This window comes from Myotis daubentonii, chromosome 14 (assembly GCF_963259705.1).
Source record: "Myotis daubentonii chromosome 14, mMyoDau2.1, whole genome shotgun sequence".
NCBI lineage: Eukaryota > Metazoa > Chordata > Mammalia > Chiroptera > Vespertilionidae > Myotis > Myotis daubentonii.
The window spans coordinates 34,235,157-34,257,123 of record NC_081853.1 but is presented as its reverse complement, the minus strand read 5'-3'; the positions used below and the strand labels follow the sequence as shown (position 1 = coordinate 34,257,123).

At 42.4% G+C, this 21,967-nt stretch overlaps 1 protein-coding gene across 4 annotated transcripts in view; it reads right to left on the bottom strand.

The window, feature by feature from the left end:
• Positions 1–21,967, bottom strand: part of CPNE4 (copine 4) — a 347,796-nt gene that overhangs the window by 104,341 nt on the left and 221,488 nt on the right. For all 4 annotated transcript variants that reach the window (XM_059663961.1, XM_059663964.1, XM_059663962.1 and 1 more), the window contains exon 4: positions 2,109–2,180. In XM_059663961.1, coding sequence (XP_059519944.1) covers positions 2,109–2,180 — 72 coding nt within the window. The remainder of the gene's footprint in view (positions 1–2,108; positions 2,181–21,967) is intronic.

The window sequence follows — 21,967 nt, the reverse complement described above, 5'->3', positions numbered from 1 at the left end:
CCCCCCCCCCCGGGCTTTCTGAGATGAGATGAGATGAGATGAGATGAGAGAGAGAGAGAGAGAGAGAGAGAGAGAGAGAGAGAGAGAGAGAGAGAGACCTTAACTAAGAACAGAATTCTTGACAGAGATTTTGGTATAAGTGAAAATATAATATTATCTAAGAGTCTCTTTCATAATAAGTTGCTTTCCAATATTTAATAGTCAGTGATTCTCAAAGCCTGGGAACAGAAATTGGTGGAAAGACAGGAGAAAAACAATAATGACAAAAATCTAAGGACTGTCTAGTTACAAATAGGTTCAACCATTCATAAATAATGTTTAGGACTTCAGCAGGCATTTAGAGGTGTAGGACATGGATACCCTCAACAAATGGCTTATGTCAAGCCACTGAGCTTTAATTCAATTATATCTCCAATCTATTTGAGCTCAACTTTCCCATTATAAGTTGGGTTCACATTGTTAGCCTCTGGAAAATTTTATTTTGCACCTAATATTAAAGCCAAAAACTTTGCCTAAGAAATAGGAAACTTGAGTCCAGATAAGCAGTAAAAACTCAATAACTTTTTTGGTAAACCAGAAACCACCCTATGTAGATTTTCCATTTGGTCCTCTTTTGTACCTTGTCACCTTCATGCCTCTTACACTCCACTTGAGCAGTGGTCTTTGATTGCTTTGTGGCCACAGACACCTTTGGAAAGATGATGGAAGTTATGGTCTTCATCTGCAGAAGCTTAGAAAATTTTGTACATATTTTCAAGAGTTTTCCAAAAGCTAACAGAGCCACTGTTTTGATCCAAAGACCCAAGGTTATGCGAAGTATTTAATTATTTAAAATTAAGGAGATAAAGTTTCTCTGGGATGTGTGTAGGAAGAAAATCTCCAAGATACCTTAGAGAAAAAGGTGGCAAGGTGAGGTCTCCTTCCCATGAGAGAGACCCATGGAAAATCATACACCTGGTCTACCACCCCAGGCTTCTCTCTGGGTTTGTGGGCTTTGGGAATGAGCCTTTGGGTCCCTGGATCTTTGGAGCACCCGGGGGGGGGGGTCTTCAAAGCCATTTGAACCGTTTGTTCATCAGTGAGCATGGCAGTCAAGAGAAGGCTTTTGATATGACTGCATCATTTCAAATATTTAAGCAACAAATTCAGGTTAAGTTATTGTAAGAATGGTCATAACTTTCACCACTAGGAATTTTTCCTTTAAAAAGTGGCTTACATTAACAAAGAATAAATCAGTCACTTTAAAGTTAAAAAGAAATGTTCAAAGGAACTCAGAAGGTTTGCCTCCCGGCAATTTATCTCCCTAGCAATTTAGATTCACATAGCTAACTGGCTAGACTACTTTCTCTGCCTTTCTCAAAGGCTCTAATACAAGATGTCAATGTTTCAAATATAGAAAAACGTAAGATTTTATTTAGAAGTGCTCCCAGCAATTCCCATAGAAATTCTAAACTTACAGGAAGTTTCTACAATCTGCACTATCCAAAATAGTAGCTGCCAGCCACATGTAACTATTGAGCACTTCGTATGTGGCTTGTGGGACTAAGCAATGAATATCTGCTTTTATTTAATTTTAAATAATTGTACGTAAGCTTAAATAATCGCATGTGGCTAGTGACTACCAAATAGGACAGCATAGCTCCAAACTATTATATTAAAGAAGAAAGTTGAATGCTGGGCTCTCTGGTCTTGAAGCAACAAATCAAACCTTGGACTAAATGTGATTAGAGCAAATTTTTAATTCTTAGAGAAATGAGAGGCAGAGATAGGTAGTTTTGATGATGTGAAAACCCCACACAATTCCATGTTCTTACTGAGCTCAATGACTCCATCGCTGTTCCCCACTAGAACCTATATTGCAATTGCAGAAGTGCTTAGTAAAAGTAAATGGCTTTACTTTCAGGTCCTTTTTTTACCCCTTTTCCCTAGGGATGCAAAGGTCAAAATTGTCTTGACAGGTGGAGGGGAAAAAAAGAAAGAGGTGGCTTGGATAGTTGCACGATTGTGGCATCAGCTCCCAATAGCCACGGGGTCTGCTTTGCACAAGCCTGGTTTGCCCCAGCCAGCTCCACCCGGGCACCTGGCAGATGGCTGCATGGGGGGCTTACCGTGATGGAGGACTTCCCTGCCGTGTTCCCGTGCTTCAGCAAGGATTTGGACAGCTTCCTCTGGGAAACAATCTGCACAAGGAAATGGAAGGTGGAGATAGCGGTCATACAGCTGCAGGTCTACGTAATGAAGTTCCCTCTGAAAGTTCTCCATTCAGCTCTGCCTGAAGTGGTGACATCTATGTGCATTGATTTTCTAAGGACTTTCCACAAACCTCTCCTAAAAACAGGTATTCCCCTTTTCCTCTTATGGCATGTTACGTAAGAGAATGTGTGGTGAATGACAGATAACTCAGTCAGTTAGGAGGTAGTTTAATTGTTGCTGAGGGATTTATATCAAAGTTAGATGGAAAACATTGGATCTATGTACATGAAGATAAAATAGATGAAGTTTCAGAACGATCTCAAATCAGTACTAAAACCTCTGTGTACAGTGGGGGGTGGGGGTGCAGTGAGGGAAAGAAAACCAGGATCTAAATATACACATTTTGTATCTATTAGTTCTCGAGTTCTATTTTTAATATATTCATTAGGAAGCTATAAAATAAGTCATCAGGAAACTGATGCTCAGACAAGCCAATATAAGTAATTGGGGTTATCTCCATGATTAAGTGTTAATGTACAACGTGCAATGACAATTAAAATTGTTTATATTAGGAGCTATTTTTAGCAGAACCTGCCCCATCCCCCTCCTCCCCTCTTTCTTCCTGTTTTTGAAAGAGAAGTGTGATAAGGCATTGTGGCCCTGATGGATATGCTACCCATGATTCCCAAAGGAGAAAAGGCTTAAAAGAATCAAGTGAAAGCCAGGCTCGTGCCTAAGAGAGAACAAAGTCACCCCTTGCATTAGGCAGCTTCTGCCTAAGGCAACTCCCAATGACCCTCACCTCCTGATATTCACCCCACTGTGTAATTCCATCTCCTGGAGTGTGGAGAGATCCAATGACTTGTTTCTAATGAACAGAATACCATAAAAGTGATGGGATGTCACTTCTGAGATTAAGTTACCAATTGGATGTGCCGGTCTTCTTGCTCACCATTTCTCGCTCTCTCAGAGCCCCCCAGGGGAAGCAAGCTGCAATGCTACTAGAAGCCCTAGAGAGCAGCCCATGTGGACAAGACTTGATTTCCAGCCAACAGCCAGCGAGAACCTGAGGCCTGTCAACAGCCACAAGAGTGAGCTTGGAAGCATGCCCTCCCCCAAGTTGAGTTTTTGCATAACTCAACAGCAGCCTTGAGAGACCCTGCTCCAGAGGACCCAGCCATGCTGCCCCCTCACCCCTACCTCGATTCCTGACACACAGAAACTGTGAGATGTTTATTTTTTAAAAGTTGTCAAGTTTGAGGGAGACTTTTTAATGCAGTATTAGGTAACAATACACATATTATTTACAGAAAGAGAAGAAAGGCAATCACTCTGAAAAGCAGGAAGACAAACCTATTCTCTAAAATTCTTATATCTTTTTGTCTCCGTGTTAGAGCAATGAAAATTCTACGTGTGCTAGAGTCAAATGCAAAAAGTTCAGAGAACTTCCATAGGGCATGTGGATTTAAAGACTCTCTTGTTTAGTTAGCTCTAACTGGAAGAGGAAAGAGTATTTATATTAAAAAATCACCTCGTGATGATGGTGATGACGATAATGACAAGGACAGCAATGGGAACTCCCATTTAAGTAGTGCATATTATGTGGCGGATGCTTTATTCACTCTACAAATATTGACTTAGCCCTTACTGAATGCTGGGCTTGGTGCTAGGCATGAAGAATAGAATGGAGCTTATGTTCTGGTGAAGGAGATTAGAATTAACCAAATGGTCAAATGAACAAAGAGAACTCGTCCCAAAGGAGTGGCACTGGTGGTGGGGAAATGAATGCACAGATGGTGGGGTGGATGGGAGTAGTCCATGTAAGAATCTCTTGTGGGAGACTAGACAGGCGATGGTAGAGATGGAGAGAAAAGGCTGGATTTATGAGATATTTAAATGTAAAACTTTAGTCAGAATTTAGAAATGGACTGAATATGGAGGAAGAGGGAGGCATCATAAATGCATCACTAGATCAGATGGTCGAGCCCTTCACTAAGATAAGGGATATGAGAAGACTACATTAAGTTTGGGGGCAAAGAACACATGATCAGGTTTGGAACAGAAAATAGGTTGGAGTAGGTTGAAGAGAAAAGGAAGAGGGAAGGAAATGGAGCAAGCACATGAGGACAATTCTTTCACTAAGTCTGGCTATGAAGTGGGGAAGAGAGTCGTTTGCAGGGAATGAGAAATTGAGTAACGTTTTGATTTAGCGGTCACTTTGGTGCTAATTTTACACCCCCACAAATTTGGTATTATTAATTTCTTTTTCTAAATGAGGAAAATAGGACACAGAGAGTTTAAGTAATTTTTTCAAAGACACAGAGCTAAGAGGCAGGGATTTTATCATAGGTCTGAAGTCAGAAACTGATCTCTAGCAACGTTCGGACTGGTAAGCAAACTCATGACAGATTTAGAAAATTCTCACAGTTGGATTTGTACTTCATGTGTTTGCTTTTAAGCCCTGGATACCATGTTAGTGTGCTTACCTATGTAGAAGATTGTAAAGAAATAATCAAGTTAGACCTCAAGAATGAATTATTCTGAAGGCCTTAGTTAAGGGCAGTGTAGCATAATTATTAAGATCATAGGATTTTTAAAAAACATATATTTTATTGATTTTTTACAGAGAGGAAGGGATAGGGATAGAGAGTTAGAAACATCGTTGAGAGAGAAACATCGATCAGCTGCCTCCTGCACACTCCCCACTGGGGATGTGCCGGCAACCAAGGTATATGCCCCTGACTGGAATTGAACCTGGGACCCTTGAGTCCGCAGGCCGACGCTCTATTCACTGAGCCAAACCAGTTAAGGCAAGATCATAGGATTTTTTATTTACAGCTGGCTATCAATAAAATGACATGAAAAATTCAGGAGCTAAAGGAATTGGTATTCCATCCTATAGCCATTTCTGAATCCAAACGCCTCATCCTTTCCACCCTGCTCATCAAGAACTTGCCAGTTGCTCTTGTTCTGTAGACAAATCATTATCCCTTCTCCCTCCCCATTCACAGATCGTGAAAGCTACCATTTCCTAGAAAAATGTAGACATTATTCTTGAACTTGAGATGAACCAAAACACAGAGGAAACAGAAAACAAACAGCATTAGAAGACTCTAGTTTCTCTCCAGTGGTTTTTCAGCAAGGAGGGCTGAAGAAGACCAATAAATATGGGACAAAATGAGGGCCACCAGTAAGCAGTTGCCAGGTCAACATCAGACCAAAGAGAGGCAACATACCTCGTTTCTGAAATAAATCTGGTCTCAGAAATACTTCTGTTCATTGTTATTGTGTTTCATTCACATTGGTTACCTACCTGTATGGCTCCAAGTGACCTCAACAACCCTCTCAGCACTGCAATAACCCACTCACTGGGTTATTAGGTGTGGGCAGACTGTCTTTATAGACTGTCTTCCAAGACAATTCTTCAAGGAAAACCCAGGAAGACTTAACCAGTGAGAACCTGCATGGTCACAGTTCTCCCCTCACTCTTACCTAGAAATGCCAGCATTTCCACTTGTAGGGTGTGAAGAGAATGTTATTGTGCTCTAGCTCCTGCCTTTTACAAATTCTAGGAAGGTAAGCAATTGCACAGGAAATATTCCTTATTAAGAAGTGGCAACTGGCTATACAAATGAATAATCAAGCAGGCAATTAAACTTATTTTACAGCCCCCAGGCCTCCATCTCAGCTCCAAAGAATGAGTGATAATTAGGGTTTGAAACCTTTCCTTATAATCGTGATTGACAATAGTGATGCTGCCATTCTCACAACTGTTGGGAAAAAATAGTAGGGATGCCCAGATGGAGAAGTGATCTATAGAGAAAAGCCCATTTGTTTGCAAATCCCACTTCTATATGCTTTGTTGCAGCTGAAGCAACTGCATCAGGCTCATAAAGGCTTTAGGTCTTGACAGGATGAGAAAGAATGACAAGGACTCCCCCTGGTCCCAGTTGACATTTGAGGCCAACAAATATATAACTAGCTGTACTTGGCAACAAGCTAAAGGGGATGTGCTTGTCAGAAGTCCTCTAACTTGATTATTTTCACCCCTTAGTGGGGTCACAGCTGCAATCCTTAGCATTCAACAAGAGTGACATATAGGGGGAGGAAATAGAAGTTGGAACGCTCTTTTTAGCAAAGTTGGACCAGAGGGACATTAGTCCCATTAAGTCCATGATCTGCATGCTCAGATAGATATGGGGAGGAAGTGGTTCTTCCCCTATGAAGTAGACAAATTCTGAAAGCATAGGTCCTCATTTTATAGAGAAGTCTACTCTTTCATCTAGATGAATGGGAACAAAGCCAGGAGAATAAGATATGTTTTGGCCAATATTTCAACAAGTGTATGTATATTCAACTGAATTTTCTTTCAAAGTCTTTCAAAACAGTCATTTTGGGGATTAAGCAGTTATTTTTCATGAGACTGCTCTTACTGAACATATTTTTCCGATGCTTTTTTGAAATCGCTGTAAGACTCTGTTGCACCAGTAACGTTGATTGAAAACTTTTTCTGTGCCAGACACTGTTCTGGGGCTACAGTGGTGAACAGATCAAAAACACCTTTACTTGACAGTCACATCTCTATTATCCAGAACTGATAATCTCCAAAGCATGTATCAGAGACCTTTCATTCCTTAAAAGTTTACGTATTGTATTAGAAAAGTGTTTCTATAGTAAGTCTGGAAATCACAGGATTAGAAAGGCATCTCAACTGCAGACATCAATAGAGCTCTAGTGGAGAAGAACCCTCTATTGAGCATTCCTTACAATTGTTTGGCCCCAGAACCCCATTGGTCAAAAACAGCATGACCAGTGCTCTGAAAGATACTAGTAGAATGACTAATACCTAATGTCTCATTGTAGCAGACAGATCCCCTCAGGCCTTATGATTGCAGAACTGGCAGGGCATGTCTTTGCCTGAAGGTTTTCTCTGGTATCCATGCCCATTGCCCACAGGCACAGCAGGCTGGAAGTGGGGATTATTAACACCATTTGGAATGGGCCTTAACCAATGATTGATCATCATTGGTACAGAAATCCTCCAGCTTCTTTGCTCCAGGGTTGGGGGGTGACTCTGTGGTGTTTGTTCTACATAGTCGCCTGTGTTTCCCCAGAGTATGGCATCCCTAAGAGACTAATACACTTAGTTCATGAGTCAAAGCCAGGATTCATGTCTTTATTGAAGCAACAATTGCATCCAGTGGCGATTTGTTAGACAATGCACCCTTTGTTTTATTGGCTGGTTTCTCTTTCCTGTCTCACTCCACTCCCCTTCTGGTGTTTCTTTCACCTCCCAAATAATCTACTTACTGTCTAATGCTTGACTGTTTCTGGGGAAAACAACCAAAACATTTTAATTTGTGTCAGATAATATGTAAAGTGCTTCATACACATTTATCCCATTTATTGTAATTTAATGATCAAACTTGCTCTTGCCCCCAAACAATTGAGATGAGAGGAGTAAAGATTTGAGAAATTAAGGAGTTTACCTGAGGAGTTTATCTTAGCATTATGTACTGAATTTCATCCCCCCACCCAAAATTCTTATGTTGAACTCCTAACCTGAAACTTAACTGTGTTTACTGATAGGGCCTTTAAGGAGATAATTAAGGTTAAATGCAATCATAAGGAGCCCTAATCCAATATGACTGGTGTCCTTATAAGAAAAGATAGAAGCATAAGAGATCTTATGCTATGTGAGACTTACTGAAGATAACCAGCAAAAGAGGCCTCACCAGAAACTAAACCTGCTGTCACCTTGGCCCTGGAAGTCCAGCTTCCAGAACTATGAGAAAAAAAATTCTGTTAAGTCATAACCAGTCTGTGGTATTTCATTATAGCAGCCCTAACAGATTAATATAAGCAGTAAAGCCAGGATTCATTCCTTTACTGGATAAATAATTACTGAGTGTCTATTATGTGTTGGATGTTAAGAAAAGAATAATGACACAAGATAGATGCAGATACTGCCTTCCCAGAGACAGTCAGATGAGACATATGTCAAATTCCAACTCTAAGGAGAAGCAATGCCATGCCATGAGAAGGGTAACTGGCCTGGTCTAGGAGGTCAGGTAAGGCATTTCTGAAGAAATTCTCCTGACTTGAAGACTATGGGAAAGGAGGATCCAACAGAGAGGGGAGGGATGATACTTCAGTGGAGGGAACAGTTGGTACAAAGGTCATATGTGAGTATGAGCAGAAATGAGTACTAGGGACAGAAAGAAGATGTTTAATTTATCCCTAGAGACTATGTACTTTATACACCTGACTCCAGGTACTTTAGCAACATTGACTGTAGTAGGAGGAAAAAAATGACTCCTGAAAGATATCCATGTTCTAATCCCTGAAAGCTGTGTATATTACCTTAAAATGGCAAAAAGGGGGTCTTTGCAGATGTAACTAAGGTAAGCATCTTAAGATGGGGAGTTCACCCTGGAATATCCATGTGGACCCTAAATGCAACCATAAGTGTCATTATAAAAGGGAATCGGGGGAGATTTGATGAGATACACAAACAATTGAAGTATGAAGACAGAGCAAAGAGAGATTGGAAGAGGCTAGATTTTTGGAGTGATGTGGCAATGAGCCAAGGAATGCCATCAGTCACCAGAGGTTGGAAGAAGCAAGAAATAGATTCTCTCTCAGGGCTTTCAGAAGGAGCAAAGTCCTGCCGACACCATGATTTCCATTTTCACCCTCTAGAACTACGATACAAATTTCTTTAGTTTTAAGCCACCAAGTCTGTGATAATTTGAAGTAGTAGACATAGAAAACGAAAACTGACTTGCCCATGATCGGGTTCAGACTCCTAGGAAAAGATGCAGTGATGGCCTCTGTGATGACTGATTTTAGGGAAATCCCTACCATCCCATTTCCTGCCCCAATACTTCTGGGCAATATCACCTCACCTGGTAGACATCAGACCTGCTCAGGGTAAATACTGTGCCAGAAGAGCCTTCTCTTGGTGCTCTTCTCCCATCTCTTGGTCTCCTTTCTCCCACCGCTGACCCAAATACCCACACTCTTTTTTTTTTAAATATATTTTATTGATTTTTTTACAGAGAGGAAGGGAGAGAGATAGAGAGTTAGAAACATCGATGAGAGAGAAACATCGATCAGCTGCCTCCTGCACATCTCCTACTGGGGATGTGCCCGCAACCCAGGTACATGCCCTGACTGGAATCGAACCCGGGACCTTTCAGTCCGCAGGCCGATGCTCTATCCACTGAGCCAAACCGGTTTCGGCAAATACCCATACTCTTATCTGAGCACAGAGCAACCCCTGGGAACTTTGGCCTCTTATTGTCTTTTTAAAAATTTTTTTATTTTATTGCTTAAAATATTACAAAGAGTAGTACATATGTCTCCTTCCTCCGCCGCCCCTCTTGTATGTCTTATCAATAAAGGGAAGCCTTAAAAATATTTTAAAGAGCATAAAAAGAAAACCCCTTCAAGGACTATGCTTTGTCTTTTGCTATTTCCTCTGCCTAGGATTACTCACATCTTCTCCCCTTAATTGGCAATTTTTTTTCATTCTTCAAAATCCACGTTTCCACATTAGAAGTTGGGAATAGCTGCTGGGATAGGGGTGGGGAACCTTTTTTTCTGCCAAGGGCCACTTGGATATTTATAACATCATTCGCAGGCCACACAAAATTATCAACTTAAAAATTAGCCTGATATACTGTATCTGGTCAAACATTTCATTAACTCATCCCTAATGCCTTGGCAGGGCCAGACCAAATGATTTAGTGGGCCTTATATGGCCTGAGGGCCAGATGTTCCCCACCCCTGGAGGCAAGTGAAGTTGCCTGTGGGACTGAGAAGAACTTTTCCTTTGCTTTTCACACTGTGTCCTCCCCTTCTTATCCTATGTGGCCCCTTAGCAGCAGCAGCAGCAGCAGCAAGACCTGGAAACTTGTTTCTCAGACCCCACCCCACCTACTGAGTCAGACTCTGTGTTTTTACAAAATCCCTAGGTGATCTGCATGCACAGTACAGTTGAGAAGCACTGAGCTAGAAAGTGAGAACTGCATGTAGACAATTTTAGTTCAATATGATCAGATTTAAAAGATTTATAGTAAAGGAATTTTAAATGAATCTGTTCTGCTGAGTTAGACTTTTATTAATGGGTAAATGTGTAGGAAGCAAGAAAGGTACAATATTGAAACATTCCCAGACATTCAGGGGAGAGGACATAAAACATAAGTATGTATGGATATAAATTTTATGTAAATTCAGTACAAGTCTCACTCCCCAGTGGAGACCCACAAGAGAACCACCCTAGGGAGAATGATTCAGAATGACAGGAGCATTGGGTAATCTACTAGTTTGGGCTTCCTGTCTTAAGCTTTCTATTAAGCAGGGTTCTAATTACTTCAAGTCTAATTACAGGCTTTTACCCTTTCTCTGACTTCATTAGCAAGGGATGTAGTGGAGGAAAGGAGAGTCTCTGAGAGGGATTTAAGGACTGATATGCCTTAATTATCCACCTGTGCCTCTGATGATGGGGGTAAGGCCCCATCATCACCACAAATGACCTAGCTCAGTTATTAATCAGAAGCCACCATCTCCCCCCCGCCCGGTCCCCCGCCCAATACCCAGTCACAACATGTGGCACTCAAGAGAAAGAGGAAAGAGCTGCATCCCCAAGCAGCCTAATGCCCAGGGTGGAGCATTTTGTCAGGTCAAGGGCACATGAGATCTGAATGAGATGGATGATGCAGGCTTTATAGTTGTTTCTTCCTAGTGATCTTTGTCTAAATCTTGCTTTGAAAATGCTGGCAAGTGTTGCAGACTGGCAAAGGCACAGAATTGCTCGGCCGGCAATAGTAGGGATGTGGTCTAAGAGTCAGGAGGCCTGGTTTTAACTCCTGGCTCCCCCACTTAGAAATGATGTGTACCTAAGCAAGTTGCTTCGAGGTTTAGGTGATTAGCAGGAAAACGAAGAAATACTGGTACTTTCCCATCATGGGTTTGTGAGGATTAAATGAGATCATTGCAAAGTCTCAGCATAGGGTCTGGCAGTGTGGAAGAGCAGTTCTGCCCTCTGCCTGGAACACTTTCCTGGATGTCTTTCCATGAAGAATGCTCACACTTTATTCTGGTCTCTCCTTAGAAAGGGCTTCGCTGACATTCCTATCCAAATTAGCACTCATCCCCTTCCCACCACTCTCTTCCTATCCCAGCTGGTTTTCCTTCACAGGGCTATTACTATCTGTTATTATATTATGTAGGAATAGGTAAGCTCCATGAGAGTAGGGCTTTGCCAACATTGTTCATGGCTGAGGCAGCACTATTTGAAGAGTGTCTAGCATATCCCAAGTGCCCCATAAATGAATGAATGAACATATGCATATGTATTTGAATAAGTCAATATATGTATATTAGCTTTTCATTATTATTGTCTGAATTAAATGCATCGTTCGTTGAATGAATGAACAACTGGATGGATGGATGCATTCATATCAGTTATTTCCATCTGATTGTTAACCTGAACTGCTAAGTGAGCAACAAGTCTCTAATGAGGGAAGAATGAGGTCAGGGGTATTTCAGATAAACACTCACAAGTGGGGTATCTCTTTGCCGGTGGATGTCACGGGGCTTCCTGAGCTGGGAGGGAGAGATTTTTGAGATATCAGAGTCAATTTATCAACTTGCGAAAAGGTTGCTTCTGTCTTGACCTCTCTGAGCAGTTCTACAGTGATAGCATTTAGGTAGAATTGCTACTCCACTTTTTTCAATCTGCAAAGGGTTGTGGAAACTGAACATAGTGTGGTAGGCAATGTGGCATAATGTGGCATAATTGATATCAGATCAACTTAGGTTTGAATTCTAGCTCTACAACTTCCTGTCGGCACGATCTCAGATGAATTAGTTGAGCTCTCAATGCCTGGTTCTTGATCTATCAAGTGGAGACACACTGGCTTCACTGAACACAACACCATGGCTACAGCAAGGCCCCCGAATACCAGCCTTCCTCCCTTCTACTGACCGCTTATGAGAAGATCAGTGGGAAGACTTGGGAGATTTGTAAAGGCATATGGACATTTTTCTTATTAAGTACATGAAATGGAAGCTCAACGTTAGTACAGTTTAGGAGTAAGGGAGGAAGAGCTTAGCACTCTGAATTTGAATCCAAATACCTATTGTTGCATCTTGGCTCTGCCATGTCAGGAGATGTGTAATCTTGGCCTGTTGGTGATGATGATAACATTGATAGCACCAAGCTCACAAATGCCTGGCACATGATCAACTCTTAGTAAATGTCAGCTAGGAAAAGGACCCATTATCACAAAGGGACCATCAATCATATTCTTCTAATTGGGACACTTTTGAAAATGAAAGGGGACAGTGCTAATGATGAAACCACGGCAATGGGTATAAACTGGGATGGCCTAGCCCTTGGTGAATGGAGTCCTGGTTTACCCTACAGTTGTTACCAGGATACTCAATATGGAAGGATGGATCCTCTCCTTGGAAATATTGAGCAGAGGACCAGAGCATCAAAGAGCTGACCCTGGCTAAGCTCAGCACTGCTTTTCTCTTCCTCCCCAATTCAAGCTGTTCTGATTCCACTGGAACCCCACAACAAATTGACTGTAATACTGGCTTTTCCTGGCTTGAATCTCATTGGAGAGAGGGAGAGGTTTGAAGAATTTCCGCTCCTTTGTTCCTGATGACTGGCTTGGGAATGTGTGCAAACCTCAGGCTCCCGGAGGCAGATGCCAAGGAAGAGGGGGTGAAGCATATAACCAGCTCACTCAGGGTCTCACCCGACCTGCCCTGGTGCACAGAGATGCCCCAAAGGTTCACATTCCATCCAAAACATAGTTAATGAATTCACACCTGCCTTCATTTTTGTCCTTAAATCTGAAACCAAGACTCCTGGGAGTGATTGTGTAACCCAAGCAGTTATTGGTTTTTTTCTCCCCTGAACTTTATTAATAAAAATATTCTCTTAGGTTTGAATTGGAGATTCTAGACTTTGGCGGGGGGGGGGGGGGGGGGGGGGGAATGTCCATGCAGTTCCATGGATGCTTCCTTAACCTATTCCTTATTAATGTTCCCAGCCCTCCGGGGTCTCTTCTGTAATCAAAAATAGTGTTAAAAACAATCAGCATCAGACATCCCACGCAAAACCTTCTCCCTGGGGGCAGTGCCGTGGGGACCCAGCCTTACCTGCGGCATCTGTAAAATGCTCTCTCAAACACCTAACAGGGCACAGCCTCACAAATTCCTCAGCCAAAGCATTTCCCCCAAATTAGGATCCTTTGCATGTTTTGAAGTTCTTCATATGTTTAAGAATCGATACAATACTTAAGTGTCATACTCCTCTACCTGAATATGAGTTCTCTGAAATCAGCAGGCAGGTTTTATGATGTTTTTACTAGATTTACTAGTATTGTAGAAACATGTCCTCCTACTCCTGTGGTCTGTGAAGAAATGGGTTCTTTAAGAGCTGGTACCGTCTCTCCTCCCTCCCCGCCCCCTTTGGGAAAGAAGAAATAGTTTAGTCTTATGATACATTGGATACTCAGGAATGTTTATGATAATCAGCAACTAAATTTCATAAGTAGCCTAAACTAAACAAACAACAAAATTTGCAAGTTCTAAAATAATTAAAATAACTTTATAAATTGTTCAAAATCTCATTTTTGGTAAATAAAAATAATTGGTGGAGAATTAAATTGGGGGCCACTGTATTATTTAGTGAATTGAGTTTTTGGTTAGTTGGCATATTGAGGATTTAGTTTTTGGTGCTATAGTGTCTCATGCTTCAAGTACAGAGTATTTTTGTATAAGGCACTCAAGGATGCTAACTGAGAAGTTATAGCAAGACAATGTTTGCAGGGAAAAGGCAAGGACTAAATTACGGGAGGGCACGTGTAAACACCATGGAGACAGGGTGCAGAGTGGATTTTTCCAGTTAGTCATTCTGAGTGGGTGACAGGGATTGGAATGAAAGCCGGTTGGGAGCTTTGGTAGAGGTCCCGGGAGCTGCTTTCAAACCCAAGTGGCACCCAGCTGGTGTGGCTCAGTGATTGAGCGTCACCCTATGAACCAGGAGGTCACGGTTTGCTTCCTGGTCAGGGCACCATGCCCAGGTTGCAGGTTGGATCCCCAGTGTGGGTCGTCCAACAGGCAGCCAATCAATGACTATCTCTCATCATTGATGTTGCTATCCCTCTCTCCCTCTCCCTTCCTCTCTGAAATCAATAAAAACATATTTAAAAAACAAAACCAAGTGGCATATGTGGCTCCTTGTATGGGTAGACAGGTCCAGAGCACACTGGTGGGGTGAACTGGGGGCCAACTACCCTGAACCATCCTGGTTTAAAAGGTTGGGACCACAACAAACAGCAAGAGTTGCTTTTCAGTAGTGACATATCAGTCCTTGCAAATTCTCACCCAGGCCCAGATCTCTTGCCCTGATGCCATGTAATCATAAGGAGTTAGGAGAGATATCCTATTACTGTGAATGTGTATGGAACAGGATGTTAAACACAGGTCCATTTTAATTGCCATGAAACAGATCTTTTAAAAACTATCTTTGAAATTAAGTAGACATAAAGAATTGCTTTCCTGGGGAGGGGGTTCTTAGGGAGGAGATACAGTCTGCGGCTGAATGACATGCTATATCATAGATGAGAAGAGCAGGAGATGGGGTGGGGTTGAGAACAGGCCAAGCATTCTAAAAAGGGATGAGAATGCAGGGACAATGCTTATTTTCAGACACAAGGGGAAAGGAAAGAGAGGAATGAGAATCATTGACTATTGAACTGTTAAGAACTTAGAGATTAATCAGAACAAAATGTCCCTCTATAAATGAGGTCACTACATCAGAGAGGTTAAGCATGCTGCCCAAGATCACACAGGGAGTTGGTGGCAGATCCAGGACCGAGGGCTCAAGACTCCTGTCCAGGATGTCAAAAAGGAGATTTGAAGGTACAAATAGTGGACTCCAGAGAAAGCAGAGGAATTTTCCTAGGATCTGAGTTTTAAGAAGATTACTTGTCTGACAAAGATAGCAGAGAGAAAGACAAAAAATAATTAATTGTTCTCCTCGGAGAACTAAAGGCTTGCTCACTCACAATCATTCTATGTGAATCCCACCCACCAATGAACAGAACAGCAGTCAGCATGGGAAGCAGTACTACTTCCCAGGATTTCTCAGCCAGTTCCGGGGAACTGAGGCGATGGTATTGACTTGTAGCATAATTTATCACTCATGGAGCTTCTGCTTACTCTAATTCTGCAAAGGAAAAGCTTTTCCTGTGAGAAGCAGAGGTAAATGAGTTGCCAGGGTAACGTGTAAAATTGACTTCCCTGGGCCGTCAATTTTATGCCATGAAGATATTAGATGTTATGCAACAAAATGCCAATCTGAGGAATCGCACTATGGGCATGACACAGAGTTTGGATAACCCCTCTTCACTGTCATACCCCAGTGTACTCCAGTTGGGTTCACCCCAACCTGAGACCAAATTTCCACTGATCACTGACAGCTTGTGGTCTGCCCATCCTTCAAGGGGCCATTGTGGCTGATGCAACCCTAACACTCACCTGTGTCAGGAAAGGAACCCACAGTCTGGATAATAGGCCGTCAGCTACATTTAGTGGATGAGAGAGCAAACTCCAGAAATCTAGACCTTCGCCAAGAACATAAGCTCAAAGCCATGTCCACAGTCCTTTGTGGGACTGTCAACTTTATGAAACTTGTTTTTCCTGCTCTCCAGATGGTCTCTTTGTCCTCCTTAATTTCTCCAGACAATTGGCTCAACTATTAGTTCTTTCACAATGAAAACTAATGATACAGTGTCCAATACTCATTAGCATTCCTCTCCCCAAGGTTCGGGGGTAATGGTTCCCAAAGTGTGGCCCCCAACCAACAGCATCCCCATCACTTAGAAATACAAATATTGGGTCTCTCGCTAAACCTTCTGAATCAAGAACTCTGGGGGAGGGGCCCAGCCCTCTGTGTGTTAATAGGTCTCTAGGAAATTCTGATGCAGTTCAAATCTGAGAACAGCTTCTCTGAGGGAAGATGGTACATGAGCTCTCTCGGGAATGAGGGTCAGAGACCCCAGACAGTCTAAGATTACTTCAAGGGGTCACAGATTTCCTGCTCCATGTATGAAAACAGAAAGCAGGACATTCTTGGTTCTTTAAACAGATGTTCTCTGAACTTTGGGGAGGGGGGAAATACATGAAAGAAGAGCCACATGGCAATGAAGAGAGGAGGACTTGGCACAATTATAACTGTCCTCCAAGGCATGGAGAAGGGAAGGGACTGAGGTATAGTGAGTGCCTAGCCTAGTGGCTGGTAAATAAAAGGACCTATAGAAAGTTAGCTGCTGTATTTATTACTTTATTTTTTCAGACTCATTGGCCACTGTATCGGTACATGAAGGGGTAGAAGAATATTGGGATGAATGAAACAGTTAATAAGCAGTGAAAGAAAAAAAAGCCATTGTATCATAGAAGATCAGCTGGCTGTTCTACTTGGTGAGGGGCCATGTGTCTCCTTGACATGCCCTCTGTTGGGGGCAGCAGGCTTGGCTCCTGGTCTCCCTTTGGCCAACAGAAATCCAAGGCTTTCTCCACGCTCAGCCAGAAGGAGACACAGCTTTCCAAGCGCCCTGCATCCCTGTGATTTGCCCCCCTCAGCCATCTGCCGAGAACATGCAGTTCTGCCTTGAGTGCTCTTGGGGGACGTGAACCTTCCTTTGGCATAATTGCTCAGTGCTAAGTCACTTGCTGTGCTTGTACCAACTTCATGGTCAATGCCAATTGCTAGCATGCCCGGGGCTGCTATTTTCCTTCCCTAAAGGCCGCGAGTCCTGCTGTTTCACATGGCAGAGTGAGAACGTGTCAATCGCAGATGGACAGAGCAAGGACCTGTAGACAGCTTTGAGGAAACAGGCTTTGAATGTGTGACTGCTGCCTGGGTTTTGGGAAGTCACTTTCTCTCTCCTTTTCAGCATCAGTTGTGGCCAGGTAGGAATTGGAACACTTGCCCCTGATTTGAAACCATTTTTACTTGAAAATAGTCTGAGAAAAGTAAATCTCTCTCTCTCTCTCTCTCTCTCTCTCTCTCTCTCTCTCTCTCTCACACACACACACACACACACACACACACACACACACACACACACGTACACTGAATCCTTTGATTAAATAAAGTACTCAAGTTTGAGGCAAAATAAGTTCAGTTTTCCTAATTGTCCAGGACATGAGTGTTCTGTCACAATGTGTTCATGCTTTTTATTGCCACCTTCACTCCTTAACAGCAATGTTGGTCCCTACGAGTGTCAATTTCCCCACCATTTCCTTGATTCTTACCACCTTAATAACAGTTTCCATATCCCGAGTGCTCTCTCTGTGCCAGGGACTCTGCTAAGCACCTTATATGTATTTTGCTGATCTTTACAATAGTTTTTAAGGCCAGCATTACTATTATCTCCATTTTGTAAATGGGGAAACTGAGGCTTAAGTAGCTACAGGAATATGCTCAAGACATACAATTGAGAGCAGCTGAGCTGGGATTGAATGCTAGACCATTAGGCTTCCTAGCCTAATGTATACTTGAGCATTACAGAACTGTGCCTGAGGTCTGACCACACCATTCCTAAGGTTGTTCAACAGCTCCTACATCCAGTCATTCCCTGTCTAACTAAGCAGTACAAGGAGTTTAAGGAAGAAAAATGTTGGTGGTTTTTCTTTTTGCTTGATCACACCAGAGAGAACAACTTTAAAAAACACAGAGAAAAACTCTCATTCATACAAAAATGTCAGAATCTTTGAAACTATAGAGGTTAAGAGTACTGCTTGCCCTTCACAAAGATCTCATTACAAATGCATGTATCTGGTATGTTATTCTACACATAGAAACACCCAACAAAAGTTTTTTAATTTAAGACAACATCAAGTTTACAGTTTTATGTGAGAGTAGAGATGTTCTTACATACTCAATGATTTCTTTAAAAAAATCCTTTATGATTTGTTTATATGCTCAATAAATTTCCCTCCAAAAATAAAACTAAAGCATTCTTATTGATGGATCTCACTCCTTCCATGCTACCAATGACCACCTTCAGGGAGTTAGCTACTAAATCTCTTATCATCTCCAAACCCACATGGTCAGCCACCAATTTGTGACCTGGTTTCTCCATACACATCCCGAGCTTAACATGCCAGCATCACATTCTATTCCCCAACTCACTCCTCAATCTCATATGACTTCACCAGTAACCCAAGCCAGGTATCTCAGTACTCCTCCTTGGATGAGCTCTTCTCTGGCTCTCCTCTTCTCAACCTCCATGACCACTGCCCTCTTCATCTCTTTCCTGTTACTGCACTAGTTCCCTAACTGATTTCCCTGCCTCCATATCCATCCTCCCCCATCCACCCTTCATGGGAATGCCAAAGTGATCTTTCTAGTACATACATCCAATCTTGACCTTTCCCTAGTTCACACCCTTCAGGGCCTCCAGTGCATTATGTCCACCATGTTCTACAAACATTAGAGAAAGGTATTTAAAAGCCTCATGGTCTGGCTCCTCCTCTCCTATCTAGACTCCTCTATCCCTTTCCCATGCTTATATGATCAACTGGATATGTTGATGTTCTCTTTCATCCTTGTGCTGCTATGTCTTTTTGTGTGCCAGGAGAATCCTTGTCTCCTCACCCCCCTGTCCCCCCACCCCATCCCTGGCCTTTTCTCTGCTGGTGAATTCCTACTCATCATTTAGAGATTCAGTTCCAGACTTTTTTTTTTAAGATGATCCATCAGTAAGATTCCCATGAGGCAGAGATGTGTCTTTCCCCCACAGGCCCTGGGAAACACCCCTAATGTAGCACTTAGTAATATGCATACTAATTGTTTATTTCCTAGTCTGTGTCTCCAGCTAATGATAATTTCCTCTGGGACAGGGCTTCTGTCTTTTTCATCTTTGTATCTATAGTACCTAGCATGGTACTTGGCACTTGCTAAATGCTTGTTGAAAAAAGAAGAATAAATGAATGAACCTTATCATGTTAAAAAATTTTTTCAAAGTTAACTAATCAATACATTTGACTTGAACACTTAAGATATGTAAAACATGGTGTTCCATTAGACACAAAGAAGTGCTAAAAGTGGCCTTGGCCTTAAGAAACTTGTAGACTAAGTACGGGGACCAGATAAATATATATAAAAATAAATGTTAATTACGAGAGAAATTATTTAATAAACTGATAAAAAGTATATTCTCAATGCAATCCAGAATGAGTTGCTAAATGAATGAAATGAAGACAGGTTACAGGATCCTGAAGTTTGGCCTGGGAAAGGGGGTACATAATTTCCCCAGCTGCCTGGACTGTGTTCCTCTTTCTTCTCACCGGATGCACTCTCCTCTCCTTTCAAGTTTCACTGTACATATCACTTCCCATCAGAAGTCTTCCAGGACCTCCTCTCCACCTGATGCCATTCTCTTAATGTTTGGGCTCCTATTCTATTTGTTCCCTTAGCAAGATTTATAATGGTTGTAGTTTAATTGCTGGTGTAATTATTTGCTTCCCTCTCTATCCCCAGCTAGTCCCTGAACTGCTGGAGGGCAGGGACAATGTGTTTTGGCTCAACACTATATACTGGCACCAAGCACAATGCCTGGCACAAAATAGAGGGTCAAGGACTTGATGAGGTTTGTGAGAGACTGAAGATGTAAGCGTGAGGGTCACTTGCATAGACAAAATGATTAAAGCTTTGGATGAAAAAGATCGCTTATTGACAGGACGCATACATCGATCTACATCTATTTCTTGGGACAGGATTTGACTTTTATGCATAAGGGAGACCCATCATCTAGGGAAAATCTTGGAGTGGCTCATTTATGTCTCTAAAAGATGCCATTTTAATCGCCTTTTAAATTTATTTATACATTACAGAAGTCCGCTTTAAACTCATTCATTTACTCATTTATTCATTCAATGGCTACTTTTTGGATGCTGTACCTGGCAGGGCCCTGGAACTATCTGCCATCAATTCTGTTCAAAAGTCACAAGAAAGTTTATATTTGTGAAATATACGCCAGGTTCTCTGTCTGCCTCCCCTCAGCCATACTTCCACGTTGGGCTTTTGCCTTTCATTTAAGGAACAAGGAAGAATCCTATGAAAGTGATCACTATACTCGCCGGAAATGGGTAACTGAGGACACTGTCTATCTTGTCCCTCAGTGTTCACCTGGAAGACATTCCTTTTTAGCGACAAGTGGCATGCGGGCTGGTAAAAACAAATAAAGAAGCCCACATGCATATGTGCCCTCTCTCTACCAGGCAGACTTTTATCTCCACACGGAACTGATGCTGGTTTCATGGAGTTAGAGGCTCATATAATTTGGAATCCTTCTTTGAGAAAAAAGCACAAAACGACAAATAAAAATGTAACACAGAGCTTTGAAGAAATCCACAGGAGAAAGGGGCTCTGAAGTTCAGCTTCACTGGTTTCACAGTAAATCAGCGTCTGACCTTGGTTCAGTGAAACTGGTGTCCTCCGCCCCTTCCCCGGCCACGGTTGTTCTGACCTCTCTGCCTTGTTTATCTTGCTTTCTTCCCCAACCCCTGAACTATATTTTTTTCAGCAGTTGGTCTCACAATGACTTCTTTGATTCTAGCCAGCAGAAAGCTCTCCCTTCCCTGCAGGTCCACATTATTCACTCTCGCTGTGGCTTAAGGAAGCATCATAAGTTGCTCTATTTGAGATGCATAAAGTATGCCTTCTGCAATCAAGAGCGTCTGATACTTGGGCCCAGGGACTATGTCTCCATTTAGATCTTCCCCGAGCACCTACTAAAGTTCTGGGTACAGCAGGAAGGGAAGGGAAGGGAAGGGAAATGGAAGGGTATTATAGAAGCAAAATGATGGGATTAGGAGGGAGGCCGACCCGGTTCAAGTTCTAGCTCTGCCACTTTTTAGTGCGGTGCTTAAGCTGAACCTCTCTGCGTCTTGGTTTTCTCACTGACAAATATACACACTAATGGTTTTTACTTCATATCAGTGTTGTGAAGATTACGTAAAAGCATTTATTTGTTCACCAAATATCTATGTAGCCCCTGTCCTGGGCTATTTTGGGCACAAGAGGCTTGGAATACATGTAAATGCACAATATTCCCTGTGTGTGGGTTCTCACAGTTGATTTGGGAGATGGAAATCTACAATGTATCAGGATATGGCTAACACAGACACACAACCAGAGCAGAGTAGGTGCTCAATAAAAAGTTGTTAAATAAATGAAGGAATTCAGAAAAATGATTAATTTTGCAAAATAGGTAACTCTTCACATATTTGTAGCACCATCCTTATGTAAATACTAGAGGCCCCATGCACCAAATTCATGCACTGTGGCACGGGGTAGGGGGTGGGGGGGGGCGGTGGCATCCCTCAGCCCAACCTGCGCCCTCTTGCAGTCCAGGACTCCTCACTCCTTACCAACTGCCTGCTCGCTGGCTGCTCCTTACCGCTAGGCTCGCTGCTCCTTAATGCTGCCTTGGAGGTGGGAGAGGCTCCTGCCACCCCTGTTTGCTCGCCAGCTGTGAGCTGGCTTCTGGGGAGCGCACTGGCCACCAGGGGGCAGCTCCTGAGTTGAGCATCTGCCCCCTGGTGGTCAGTGAGTGTCATAGTGACTGGTCATTCTGGTTGTTCCGCCATAACGGTTGCTTAGGCTCTTATTATATACATAATGGATATGACAGTGCATGGAAAATCATAAAATGTTGCATGTAAAAGAAAATAAAAC